At 47.1% G+C, this 13787-nt stretch overlaps 1 protein-coding gene across 2 annotated transcripts in view; it reads left to right on the top strand.

Moving 5' to 3' along the window:
* The window catches only part of TWSG1 (twisted gastrulation BMP signaling modulator 1), a 37731-nt gene extending 24263 nt beyond the window's left edge, over positions 1-13468 (top strand). For both annotated transcript variants that reach the window (XM_058676957.1, XM_058676956.1), the window contains exons 3-5: positions 2175-2274; positions 9751-10017; positions 12586-13468. In XM_058676957.1, coding sequence (XP_058532940.1) covers positions 2175-2274; positions 9751-10017; positions 12586-12767 — 549 coding nt within the window. In that variant the 3' untranslated portion in view covers positions 12768-13468. The remainder of the gene's footprint in view (positions 1-2174; positions 2275-9750; positions 10018-12585) is intronic.
* The last annotated feature ends 319 nt before the right edge of the window (positions 13469-13787 follow it).

The following is a 13787-nucleotide window of genomic DNA, read 5'->3' on the forward strand; positions in this document are numbered from 1 at the left end:
AAAGCCTTTGCCACACTTTCCAAAATGGCACCTGATGTGCCACTACTGCAGTTCTTGATCTGCTGGCTGTCACATCTGAGGGCTACCTGGACCTGTCATGGGTGGAACCGGTAGAATGCCACGTTGTTGCAGTTCACTGAGCCAGAAATGAGTTCATTCCCAGCTCGGTGCATACACAGTACTGTCCTTGGCCTTTGCCTCCTTAAACAAAATGATGCTCGATTTGGCTGTAAAGGGTGGACTGGTTGTGAAGTCCACCCTGTCCCGCACTGCCCATCTGGGACATGCTATCTCTACTCCTGGTCAAATCAAAACATTAGCAAAATGGGCAGTTCTTTGTCTGGGTTTACTTCCTGAGCTCCTGGTGTAGTCCCAGCTGCTGGTGCAGTTCAGGTCGTGGCTGGCTGAATGATGCTGGGTTATCAGTCACTGCAACACTACACCAGTGTTTCTGCTGCTTTCCTGTGTCTGTCAGTCTCCAGGTGTCCCTCTGCTCTTGTTCTTTCCTCTATTTCCTGGAATGTGCCCTTTCTGCTTCACACTGGCTACTGTTTCTTCATCTATTTAAGCATGTCCTTACCCTATTCCACCATCGTAATTCTTCCTACACTTATCTGTTAAAGAAGGTAAACCCAGAAAGCACTGATGGTTACAGGGTATCTGTGTAGGTTTGCTGAGAGGCAGTCTGGGGCAGGGGTAATGGGCAAGTGCTGAAGGAGTTGTCCTGGCACCTAATTCACAAACCAGCAATACTGGTTAGCTTTTTTCTGTAAAACCTATCCCCCCAGACTTAGTGGTTTACAATAATTCCCACTTACTTCGCTGTTGTTTCTGTAGGTTGTCATTTTGAGCCTGTATTAGCTGAGTGCTGGCCTCGCTCTCATGTGTGCTTGATTGGAAGCTGGCTGATCTGGGATGCCTTCAGAGGGACTGACTTGTTAGGTGGGCTTAGACTGGACTTCACACAGCACTGGACAAAAAAAGGCCCACCCCCCAGCTCTGATTCTTGTGAGTTCTGGCAGGTGCTACAACCCAGCCTGGCCTGGTCTGCCCCCAGCCCCAGCTGTTGTGTGTGCAGGTAGATGCTCTGGCCTGACTCAGAGAGGCTCTCTAGATTCTCCCTTCTGCTCTTTTGATAACCTGTGTATGCTGTGTTCCAATCTGTGGAGACCCCCAGAAAGCATTTTATATATGTCAGACAAGCTCTCACTGGTCCCCATCCCGACCCATCCCCAGTCCCCCGGCCCCTAGCAGTGCACACCCTCCTGCTCTCACATGTATGGTGCTGATGATGGCTATGGCGTGGCTCCAGTTGCTGTGTGCCCATGGTGGAACAGTGGGTGCTGCACCCACTTCCTCCAAGATCTTTTAAAAACTTTGAATAGACAACTATGCTGGCACAACAGAGTTGGCATTAACCAGGCCCAGAATGTCCATCTATTGACTGCTTTTCTCTTGGCAGCGTAACTAACACTTGCGTAGGTGGAAGGCAACTAAGCAGCTGCCTACAGCTGGGGAAAAAGAGACTTCACGTATCAGGAAGCCACAGCTCCTACCAGAAGCTGACTGTTGGTGTGTGTGTATTTGGACAGTCTAAGCAATTGCTGGAAAGTAGGATTTGTTATTGTACTGAACTATTCTGTTGAGTTGATATGAAGATGCAGTTATGGCTTAAAAAATAAAATGTTTTCTTTGTTTCTTAAATATGTCAAAAGAGAAATAATCTACTTAATGTTGTAGATATTTATTCTCAGAAAGAGTTAATGGTATTGAATAAAAAATGAAGTTGCAGTATGGGGCAAGCATTTGGTCCTCTTGTTAAGAAGCTGCATCCTATATTGGGGTACCTATGTTTCATTCGTGGCTCCGGTTCCTGAATGTAACCTCCTGCCAGCACAGGGTGAGGGAGGGAGCAGACCTAGGTCCGGTTCCTGGCACTTGGCTCCTGGGTTGAGCCCCAGCTAGCCCTGGCCGTTGTGGTTATTTGGGAAGTAAATAGTAGGAGCTCTTTCCTGTGTGTGTTCTCTCTTTCTCTCTCCCCCTCTGTCTGTTCCCTTAAATAATAGATAAATACTTAAAAAGTATCTTAAGTAACTATACATGCAAGATGGTTTTGGTTAAAAATTAGCGACTATAAACACTTGGGATTTCACACTGGGCTGTGTTGTCTCCAGGAGCTCTGCCAGTGCCGGCCCGGGGAGGGAAACTGTTCCTGCTGTAAGGAGTGTATGCTGTGTCTTGGGGCCCTCTGGGACGAGTGCTGTGACTGCGTGGGTAAGTTGACATGCAGTGAACTTTTTTACCACAGAATCCTTCATGCTAAGCAGCTTGAAAACATACAAATATGTTTTATGTATATACAATACAGTAAGCCTATAGGACATCATTATTTGTATTTGTTTATATTGAATAGCATGTACATATATGTGAATTTTTATAGGAAAAGGTCTGGAAGGAAATCTGAACTGTCTGCTCTTGTGAGAGAAGAGTAAAATAAGGGAGGGCTCAGCACGTGGCCTAGTGCCTGGGGTCCTCGCCTTGCACATGCTGGGATCCCATATAGGTGTCAGTTCTAATCCCGGCAGGCCTGTTTCCCATCCGGCTCCCTGCTTTTTGGCTGAAAAGCAGTCGAGGACAGCCCAAAGCCTTGGGACCCTGCACCCATGTGGGAGACCTGGAGGAGGCTCTTGACTCCCAGCTTCAGATCAGCTCAGTTCAGGCCTTCACAACCATTTGAGGAGGGAGCCAGCAGATGTCTCTCCTTTTCTCTCTGTAAAATCTGCTTTTCAAATAAAAATAAATGTCTTTAAAAATTAATACATTTTTTCAATTTATATGAAAATTCATCTTATACTACAAGCACGTTGGAAAAAAAAAGAAATGAAGAAAGAGATCTTCCATCCATTGGGTCAATCTGAAGCCAGGATCCAGGAGCTTTCTCTCACATGGGTGCTGGAGTCCACGACCTTGAGCCATTGTCCACTGCTTTCCCAGGCTGCCAGCAGGGAGCTGGATCACAAGTGGGGCAACAAGGACTCAAACCTGGTTGCATGAGAAAGTACAGATGGTGGGCCCTGGAGTGATAGCCTAGTGGCTAAATCCTTGCCTTGCATGACCAGGATCTTATAGGTTCTCTGACCCAGTGAATGTCTGAAACCATATATAGTATCTAACTATCCATACTATGGTTTTTTATTTTATTATGATGTTTACATAGCTGAGAAGGATGCACGCCCAGGTGAGCTGATTAGGGCGGGAAGGGTCGGGGATTAGGGGAAAGTGCATGAGACCATTGTTTCCAAGTATCTGTGGGAAGAGGAGAGAAAGGGGAAGGCCACACCCAGCATCATAACCCCATCAGTACTCAGGGATGGGGAACAGCCAACCGATGTCATCAGGGTCTCTGATGTGAAGCATGCCCCAAGGGTTCTGCTCAGGTGGTTTTCATTGTTCTGAAATGCTGATGATTTTATTGCTCCATGAGTGAGGAAATCCTTCCAAGGTCCATTGGCTGCCATAGTCCACACTCGAGTCTCCATTTGCACAGACATTTGTTGTCAATGCTGGGCTAGGGGAGTTGTCCAATTTGTTGTGCCCTCCCTCTGCTATGGTATTTGATGTCCTCTGCATGCCCCAGTAGACTTCCACGCCCACCGTATGCATCTGGGCATGCCATTCCCTGCCCCATCTTAGCAACTGAGAAGGCCTAGTTCGGACACATGCACTCTACGGTCAGACCACAGATGCTGCAGTTCTCCCCATGGTTGGAGTTCTGATCTAGCGATTCAGTTGTGGGAGGGGGTCCCCCAAAAAATCTAATCTGAGCTGACCCCAGACCTGAGACCTGTGTATGCTAGGCAATATGGGATCCGGCTCAGTCCGTCACCGTGTCAGCCTATGCACACAGAGGTGGTTGTAGTTGCTGGATCATTTCTGTCTCCAGCCTCATCTCTTATGCAAAGCAATGGACGCTGTGGCCCAGACCAACCCTACCCACCACATTCAACCCTCACATCCACCAGTGGGAACTGCAGCCCGGAGAGTAGCCCTCAATAACACCCACTAGGCCTTCCCCCAGCGCTGGTTTCTGCACATGCTGGTATGTGCAGCACACCGATCCACTCTGTCCTACATCCCATTAGGTTCTCATACACACCAATGTGTGTTGCAGCTTAGCTCAGTCTAACCGATCCCACTATCAAGCCCACACTTATGCTAGTGGATACTACCGCCTGTCCAGCCAAGTCCACCCCCAGCCCTGATTCTCATCCTCACTGATGGGAGCTGCAGCCCATCAGAGAGGTGCCCACAATTTTCCTACAAGGTCCAGTGCCAGTCTGGGATCTTGCACTTTCCAGTTGGTTCCACAGTTGAGCTTGACAGGACATAATCCCATTCCCAGCACTTGCCAGCTGATGCTGCAGCAAAGCCTGGCCAGCGTGGCTTGCTCCCTAATCCAGCAGGGGATTATTCACTGCTCCCTAATAAATTGCCCCCCAATCCCGGGTCTTATACGTGCTGGTGGGAGCCATGGGCCAGTCTGGCATGGCCCACTTCACTTTGGCATTTGCCGGTGAGCGTTGTAGCCTGGCCTGGTTCAATCTGCCCCCAATTACAGCCCACACTGTTGGATGCTGCAGCCTATGCCAGCCTGGATGGTCCCAAATCCTGGCCATAACATGAACTGGCTGCTCTTGCAGCCCAGCACATCTTGTCCTGCGCTCCATCCTTGTTCTCAGATCTGCCAGTGCGTGTTATGAACTGGCCAAGCCTGGCCTACCCCCAGACCTGAGCACATATATGCCAATGGGTATTGTAACCTGGCCCAGTCCGGGCTGCTCCCAGCCTCGGTTCTTGCACTCACCTGCAGGAACTGCACTCTGATAAAGGAGTTTCCCAAGCTCCTGTTTCAGATCACCTCCCAGTGGCAGATCTAGTGCACAGCAGTGGGTCCTTGGCCCAATCTGACTTGATCTACCTCCTGTCCTGGCATGAACAGTGGTCTTGCCTGACCGGCCCCAAACCATTCCGATTCTTACTGTTGGGTGTTACAGCCCAGCCATATCTAGTCCATGCCTAGACACAGTTCTCGCATGGTTCAGTGGGTGCCAAGACCTAGCACAACATACCGTCCATCCAGCCTGGCTCTCACAAGCACCATTGGGTGCTGGAGTCTAGTTGAGACTGACATAGCCTAGACCCATTCCACATATGGAAGGATACTGCAGTCATGTCCAGTTCAATTTGCCATCCCCATTCCGGCTCTCCCGCTCACCAATGGGAACTGTAATTCAGCTGGGTATCTCCTTAGCTCTCTGATCAGGCCTATTCCCAGCCAAAGATCTTGTGCATGCCAGTGGTTGCTCTGACCCTGGCTTGGCGTAGCTCATTCCCCATCTTGGCCTTTGCCAGTGGATACAGCAGTCTGACCTGGCCCAACCTGCACTCAGTTCCAGCTCCCGCTGCTGGGTGCTACAGTGTAGCTCTGCCCAGTCTGCCTCTATCCCCAGCTTTTGTGCAAACTGGTGGTGTGATAGCCTAGCACAGCATGACCCACACTCCAGCCTGGCTCCTGCGCATGCCAGTGTGTTTAACGTTTGGCCTGGCCCTACCTGGACCACTGCCCCTCCCATCCCCTCAGAACCAACTGTATGCTTGCTGACAAGTAGAGCTGCCTTGCCTGTCCTGACCAACACCCAGGCCTGAATCATATGCTCGCCAGCAGGAGCTATGGCGCACCAGGGGAGTGTCCCAAACTCCCCCACCATGCCCACTCCCAGACCCAGATCCCAAGTGTGACAGCCAGTGCTAGGCCCATATCTGCCATAGTCTGCTCTCTCTGACTCAGCCTTAGTGTGAGCTGGTGGATGTTGTGGCCTGTCCCACCCCACACCCTATTCCTGGGTGCGTCTATGGGTGCTGCAGACTGGACCAGCCTAGCCTGTTCCCAAACCCAGTACCCATGAGTGTCAGAGGGTTCCATGGTCATGGCTAGCTCAGCCCTTCTTCACTACACCCCAACTCCTGAGCAAACCAGTGGACACTGCAGTTCCACCAGGGTGAGCTCATATAGCTTCCACAGAACCTGCCCCCAGACCTGGTTCTCTCATGTGCTAGTTAGTGTCATGGCCCAGCCTAACATTTCCCATCCCCTTTTCTGACTCTCACTGGTGTGTACTGTGATCTAGCCCTGCTAGGTAGGCCCCAATACCTGAGCTTTAGTGTGTCAGTGGGTGTTAGTTGGCAGTAATAGATGCTAACTAGCCCAGCTCAGGTCTCCCATGTAGGGAGATGTATTGGTCTGACCCAGAAAGGTTCTCCAACTTCCCCTCTCAAAACTCTGACACGGGGCATGGCCCAAAGGCACCTTCACTACCATGTTTGACCCCTTTTTTTCATTTAGAGAAAATCCTCATAGGATTTGCATACAGTTCAAAGAACATTTTTTCTTCCTTTTCTTTGCACTTTTTAAATAAACATTTTTAACTTTTAGGAAAATTAACTATATGTTGAAATAACAAGAATTTATACTCCCACAATCAGCAACTTTAGTTAAAGCAAAGATGATGATGTGAACCATTCACTGTCAGACTGGCACATGTTTTAAGCACAATGGCTAAGGATCCAAGTTTTGAAGAATAGAACTATGACCAGTATATATATATATATTTTTTTTAATTAATTTTTTCATGATACAGACTTACATATATATATGTATATATACACATATATGTATATGAGGTATGTATGCATGTGTGTGTGTGGTAGCTAAGGTTCTGTGATTTGGGGATGTGTTATGTGTGCCCCACAAGGGTTCGTGTGCTGTAAGCTTCCGTCCTGGTGTGAAGTAGTGTGAAACTTACGAGAGGTGAATCAGGGGAGTTCTTTCATTGGGGCCATTTTCCATGGAGGGATTAAGCAGTTTTTATGAGGTCTTGGTAGTTATTTTAAAAAGCAAACCGGATCCTTGTATCACCCTGGTTCTTGTTTTGTTTTATGATTTCTCTGGCATCTTCTCCCACCATGTGACCATCTGTTATGATATCATGGATCCAGGGCCCCTTGCAAGAACCAGCACTTTGACATATGTTTATTATCTGTCCTTTTCTGTGTGTGTGTGTGTGTGCAAGTATTTAAAAGCAAATTACAGGATAAATTTTTGTTTACATTTTTTAAATTTATTCATTAGTTACATTGTATTATGTGACACAGTTTCATAGGTACTTGGGTTCTCCCCACCCCTCCCCAAACCCTCCCACCATGGTGGATTCCTCCACCTTGTTGCATAACCACAGTTCAAGTTCAGTTGAGATTCCCCCATTGCAAGCGTATACCAAACATAGAGTCCAGCATCTTATTGTCCAGTCAAGTTCAACGGCTTCTTAGGTATACCCTCTCTGGTCTGAAGACAGAGCCAGCAGAGTATCATCCCAGTCAATCAAAAGCTCCAACATACCATCAGCAAAAATTTACATCATTATGGAATTAATTGACATAGTAATGAGTAACCAGTATGTTAAAAATAAATGCGAGTTCTTAACCACCTTCTGTGACCACCTCATTGACATTTCAATTTTAGTTTATACACAACATATAACATACATAACATAACATGTTATACATAACATCATATCATCTTAAATTAAGGCAAACGTGACCTTTTGGGATTGGCTCATTTCCCTTAGCATTATGGTTTCCAGTTTGGCCCATATATATGGTTTCCAGTTTGGCCCAAATAAATGCGAGTTCTTAACCACATTTTTACCCTATGTTTTCAATGATCTGGGAGTTACTAGGGTAGAGATACTCACGCTGGCCTGCGGGGGGTTTTTGTAACCCTCAAACTGCTTGTCCACTGCTGCCACCTTGTGGGTAACCAGAGTTACTGCTCTCGTTGGTGTTCTGTACCCTTGTGGCCTGCTAGGAGGGTTTTAACTTCAGACTACAGATGGGTTTTTCAATGTAGAGGTGCCCATGGTCTGTGAGAGTGTTCGAAAGTGTGCTCCCGAGTGTACACCCAGCACTCTCGTCACTTCTCACTGACCGGCCTTTCCAGTGTGGTGCGCTATTTGCTCCAGGCACTCGCGCTGGTCCTCCTAGCCAGGCAGCTGTACTTTTAATCTGAAGAAGCCGTGCACTTTATTACACCTAATAGATGCTAGGAAAAATAAACACAGTACCTTCTTTAAAAACCTTCACCAGAGGAGACTGAGAGTTCTGTTTCCGTCACCATTAGTGCTAAGATGCTTATGACAAATGCAGTGGTTTAGAGCAACAGTGATCAGTCGATTAGCTCATGGAGTCTGATTTGGGTTGCATGGTATGGGGACCACTCCTTCACCTGTGGCTACTGGACAACTCATAGCTGGGGCTGACTGGATGATTTCTTGATTCTCTTTACAGCAAAACTCCTTGAGAAAGCTGGCTATATTGCTTGCCGCTCTAGTCATTTCTCTTAATAATTTGAGATGTATAGATTTGTGAGAAGTGTAGAAACCCTAGCCTCATCCAGAAGCTATGCATTTGCTGTATTGCTCAGAGCCTTTCCCCTTCCCCCTACCCCTACACACACACACTCTCATCTTCACCCTTCTGAAAGCAGGTTCTACAAATCATGTCCCATCACTACTAGAAACACTAGTGTGTATTCAGCAGTGTGGCACTGTCTTATGGCTACAACATTGTCTTACTGTTTACAACTTTTCAAATCAGAATGGGTGGTGGTGGTGTGCCAGCATTGGCAATCTGCAAATGCCATTTATATTTCACCAGCTATTTCAAGGGTATCTTTTTTTTTTTTTCCTTTGGCCCAAGATCTTATCTAGGAATAGGTGCAACGTTTAGCTCTCTTGTCGTTTCAATCCCCTCAGGTCTGAAACAATCCCCCAGTCCTTCCCTTCAATGGTTTTTCAGAGTGTAACTCATCTTGCTCTTCCTGCTGTTGACAGAACCAGAATTAAGTCACAGATTGTTCATGGAGGTTACACTGTTACGCCTGTGTCAGGTGGCACAGCACCAGCCTGTCCTATTACTGGATCCCAACCTTGATTTCCCTGTCATGTCCATCTCTGCATTAAATTATCAACCTGTGTGTAATTGATTAGTATCTTTTAGGTCTTCCAAGAATCTATCAGTATGTTCCTCATCAGGATTCCATTCACCAGCCTTACGCATCCGTCAGAGATTCCTGCCAAACCACTTTCAGAGGGGCCAGGTGGTGCTTTTGTTTCATTTCTTCCATACTTACTGTTGTGAGGAACAACTTTGTCTTTCCTTCATTTGTATTCCCTAATACAAAAAATCATAAAATCCTACCTTCGTCACAGGTTCTAATCCATTGTCACCGTTATTTTAAGGCTCGCAGTGCTGAGGGAGTTGGCAGGAGCCCATCAGCCACTGAGCACGTCCTTGTTTTGTGGCACAAAAAGGGTTCCTGGCTCATGTGCTTGGCCCAGCCCTGAATCAGCCTTTACTCCAAGGAGTCCTGGTTTCTGCTAGTAGAAGATGGCTTTTCACCAAACAAAATCTGGGTCACTGATACGTTCAAAGCTGCTGGGTTGGAGTGTCATCCCTCCTAAGTTCTCTCAGAAAAAAAAAAAAAACACAGCAAAGTGTTTATAGATCATGGTAGAAAGCAAGCCATTTTAATATACTGGGGTTTTGATTGCAGGGCAATAACTAACAAAACCGCTTGATGTTACAGTCGGTAAGAAAAATGACTTTTCCCTCTGTCTGCTCTCCCTCCCCCAGGCATGTGCAATCCCCGGAATTACAGCGACACACCTCCAACCTCCAAGAGCACGGTGGAGGAGCTGCACGAGCCCATCCCTTCCCTCTTCCGCGCGCTCACGGAAGGCGACACTCAGCTCAACTGGAACATCGTCTCCTTTCCTGTGGCAGAAGAACTTTCACACCATGAGAATCTGGTTTCGTTTTTAGAAACCGTGAACCAGCCACACCACCAGAATGTGTCTGTTCCCGGCAACAATGTCCACGCGCCGTATTCCAGTGATAAAGGTAAAGGCAAACACTTGATTCTGTTTCTTCCCGCCTGTAGTCTGTTCACCTGGTTCATGAAACCTGTATTTTCTTTTGGAGCAGATTGTTGGTTTGAAATTTGTGTAGTTCCAAGTAAATTCTAGATTTCAGTAGCCTGAGTAAATAAGCAAATATGTCAGTATATTTTCCCGGCAGTAGAGACCATATTATTAAAAATAACTGCTCTGAAACCTGATATTTTTTTTTGAGGTTTTAAAAATGCACTTTTAACATTTTATTTAAAGCTAAATGTATTAATTTGCCAACTTTTTTATACTATTTTTTTCTTTATTTTGGATAATCGTTACATAGTTAATTCGGGCACAAATGTTCAAGGGCTACAGGAAAGTGGGTAAGACTATTATTTCCTCATTTTTTTTTTCCTGTAGCTGGAGTAAAAGGGGAGATAAAGGGAGAAGCTCCACCCAGTCTCCCACCCACCCCCGGTCCCTGATGTGGGGCATGCTCTGAGGGTCTTGCTCAGGTGGTTTTGATAGTTCACCATTTATGAATTGCTGCCAGTCTCGCCACTCCAAACACGATGAGGTCGTTGAAGAATCCACTGGTTGACATAGTCCATCATAGAGTTTCCGTTTGCCCAGTATTTCGCTGCCAACATATGACTGGGGTAGTTGATTGATTTGTTCTGTCCTTTTACTTCTCATGGTTAGGGTTCTGAGTCCGGCAGTTCGATTGGGGAGATCCCCAAAGAAACTTTGTCTGAGGTGTTCCCCAGCCAGATTCTTGTATATACTAGCAAGCAAAGGGCCCGGCACAGTCCATCACCCCAATCAGCTGATGGTTGCAATTGCTGGGTTGGTTCTGTTTTCAGCCCCGACTTCCACTGTTACCAATGGGTGTTGCAGTCCAGCCTGGTTCTGCCCAGCACATACTCAGCCTAGTTGGAGGGACCCACAGTAACCCCCACCAGGCCTGCCCTCTGCCCTGGTTCCCGTGCTTGCCTGTACAGCAGACTACTCTAGCCTGTCCCACATCCCATTCAGCTCTCATGCATGTCAATGGGCACTGAAGCCTAGTTCCGTCTAACCGCCTCCATATCCAGCCCACACAGATGCTGTTGGGTGCCTTTCTGTCTAGCCACCCTTTCCCCTGTCCTGGTTTTTGTGCTTTCCTACATTAAGTTTTAATTATTCTTTTTATAAGATAGCAACAGGGCTGCTCACCCATCCAATGTTGTTCACTGTCAGGGAATGTTCAGAGTATTATTCCATGAAGTCAGGTTTGTGTAACAGCATTGCCAAGTTCATCAGCTACACTACATTCGTAGCCAAGTTGCTATTGCAGACAGTGGCTGCGATGGCTGGAACTGGGCCAAGCTGGAGCCAAGAGCGTCATGTGGTTCTTCTGTCTGGGTGGCAGCGGCCCAAGGTCTTGGGCCAAATTCTGTGGCTTTTCCTAGGCCTTTAGCAGGGAGTTGGACTGAAAGCAGAGCAACTGGGACAGGGACCAGTGCCCCTATGGGATGCCAGCATTGCAGGCAGTAGCTTTATCTGCTGTGCCTTTATTTCATGTATTCTTTCTACCTAGAGTAATCACGGGGTTAACCTCCAGGATGACCTAAGTGTAAACCATGAGAAGCCGTTGTCTGGTTGGAAAGTACGCTGAAATGACGACACTGTGATACAGCTGGGTAGGGTGCTACTTAGGATGCCTACAGCGGGCTAGTTTGAATCCTGCTTGCACTGCTGTCCAGTCTAGTTTCCTGCTAATGTGCCTGGAACTAGTGGATGATCACCCAAGTACTTGGACCCCTGCCATGTGGGTGACAGGTGCAGTTCCTGGATGGGGGGCTTCAGCTGGCTCTGCCCTGCCTATTGTGAGCATTGTGTGAGTGAACTTGTTTCTCCCTCTCTGCTACTCTGCCTTTCAAAATAAATACATTTTTGAGATAATAAGAATATTCCTAATAGCTAATGCTTATTTACACCAAACATTATAAACACTTTGGATTTATTTACTTGGAAGGTAGTTACAGAGAGAAAGGGAAAGATCATCCACCTGCTGATTGACTGCTTTAATGGCCCCAATGGCCAAAGCCGGAAGCTTCAGCCACGTCTGCTTGTGGGGGCAGAGATCCAAGCAGTTAGACCACCCTCCCGCTGCTTTCCCAGCTGCATCTGCAGGGAGCTGAAGCAGAAGTGGAGCAGCACATGGGATGCTGTACCATGGAAGCGCCTTAAGACCGCCCCCTCCATGTAATTTAGAACAGTATTTTTCAAACTTTTGACTGGAGAATCCTCTTTAGAAGAAATTAACCAGAAATACCCAGTTTGAAAAACACAACTCTACCACACAACCCAGTACCATGGCCTTCGCGTTAAAGTCATAAGAGCCTTTGTTCAGCTGAGTGGAAGGATCTGACTTTCTTCCAATGTCATTAACAAGTGGATGTTTTCTTTCCTATCCTTGTTTGTCCTAGGCAGACCATTACTAAGAAAACGGAATAATGTTTAATACTATGTAACTGTATTGATGTCTTTCCTGTTTTCTCTCCTGTTCTGAACTTTGAACTTCTTGCTTTTTCAGAACACATGTGTACGGTGGTTTACTTTGATGACTGCATGTCCATACACCAGTGTAAAATATCCTGCGAGTCCATGGGGGCATCCAAGTACCGCTGGTTTCATAATGCCTGCTGCGAGTGCATTGGCCCGGAGTGCATTGACTACGGAAGTAAAACGGTCAAATGTATGAACTGCATGTTTTAGAGACAGAACAGAAATATAAACCAAAGCCATTTAGACAAAACAGACATGAGAAGTTAATTTACTGGTCACGCCAGAATGCCAGCAAGTTAAGATGTAGACAACTGGGGAGGAGTTCCTTTCCAAGTCAGACGTGCAGCGACGTGTTATGATTCTACTGCTCTCATGACTCCCTGCCCAGCAGCAGTGCCCTTTCCCTTGAACCCACACACAGCCCTGATCGTAGAAGCAGGTGCACCAAGAATTCCTTCAGGACCTGAAGCTCTTACCAAAGCCTCACGCTGTGCGCCCGCATTGCTGAAGCCGGCAGGAAGAGGCCTGCCGACCAGAGCTGATGCTTGTGCTGATCCTGGGACACTAAGTTTTTCTACTTGTATGTCTGCTTTCCTGTGCCTTATATTGGTTATCTGTTTTATAAGTAGACGTTCAATTAGATCACTCTAAGAACTTGCACCAAATCATTACAGAAAAGCTTAATTTCAGTCTCCATCCATCCAGCAACTACTCTTCCATTGGCCCGCTGTCTGGCTCAGCTGTTTTCCTATCACCAAAGCTTGGAATTGAATATATTCAGAAACCCACAATGTCAGCATTACCATAATCGGAGGTGCTTGGCTGTCTCTGGAGCTGGAGCACCGGGTGTTTGGGACTTGTCCAGGACCAGAAGTGTGTGGGCTGCCCAGCTGGCTCTATTTTGATTTTTAAGGAGACACAGAAGCCATGGTGGTAACCATTCAGTTCTGTATCTCCAGGTACCCTTTGAAAGCAAAGGGGAAGTGCCACCAGAATCATCATCCTCTTCAATGTCACTGTCCTTCCTTTCTCACTTGCCCTCACCACCGGACAATATTACTGAGTCTCTGCTGCCCTAGTGTCCTGTGTCACTTCCCGGAAAGATGAGATGTATTCTTCACTGGACGCCGAGTTGGCCAGGTCCCCTACAGAGTTTCCCACAGGGCCAAGTAGCCAGTGCAGTGCCAGGAGTTACAGCCATCACTGGATGTCTGGATCAACTCAGCGGGT

This window comes from Ochotona princeps, chromosome 18 (genome assembly GCF_030435755.1).
Source record: "Ochotona princeps isolate mOchPri1 chromosome 18, mOchPri1.hap1, whole genome shotgun sequence".
Lineage (NCBI taxonomy): Eukaryota > Metazoa > Chordata > Mammalia > Lagomorpha > Ochotonidae > Ochotona > Ochotona princeps.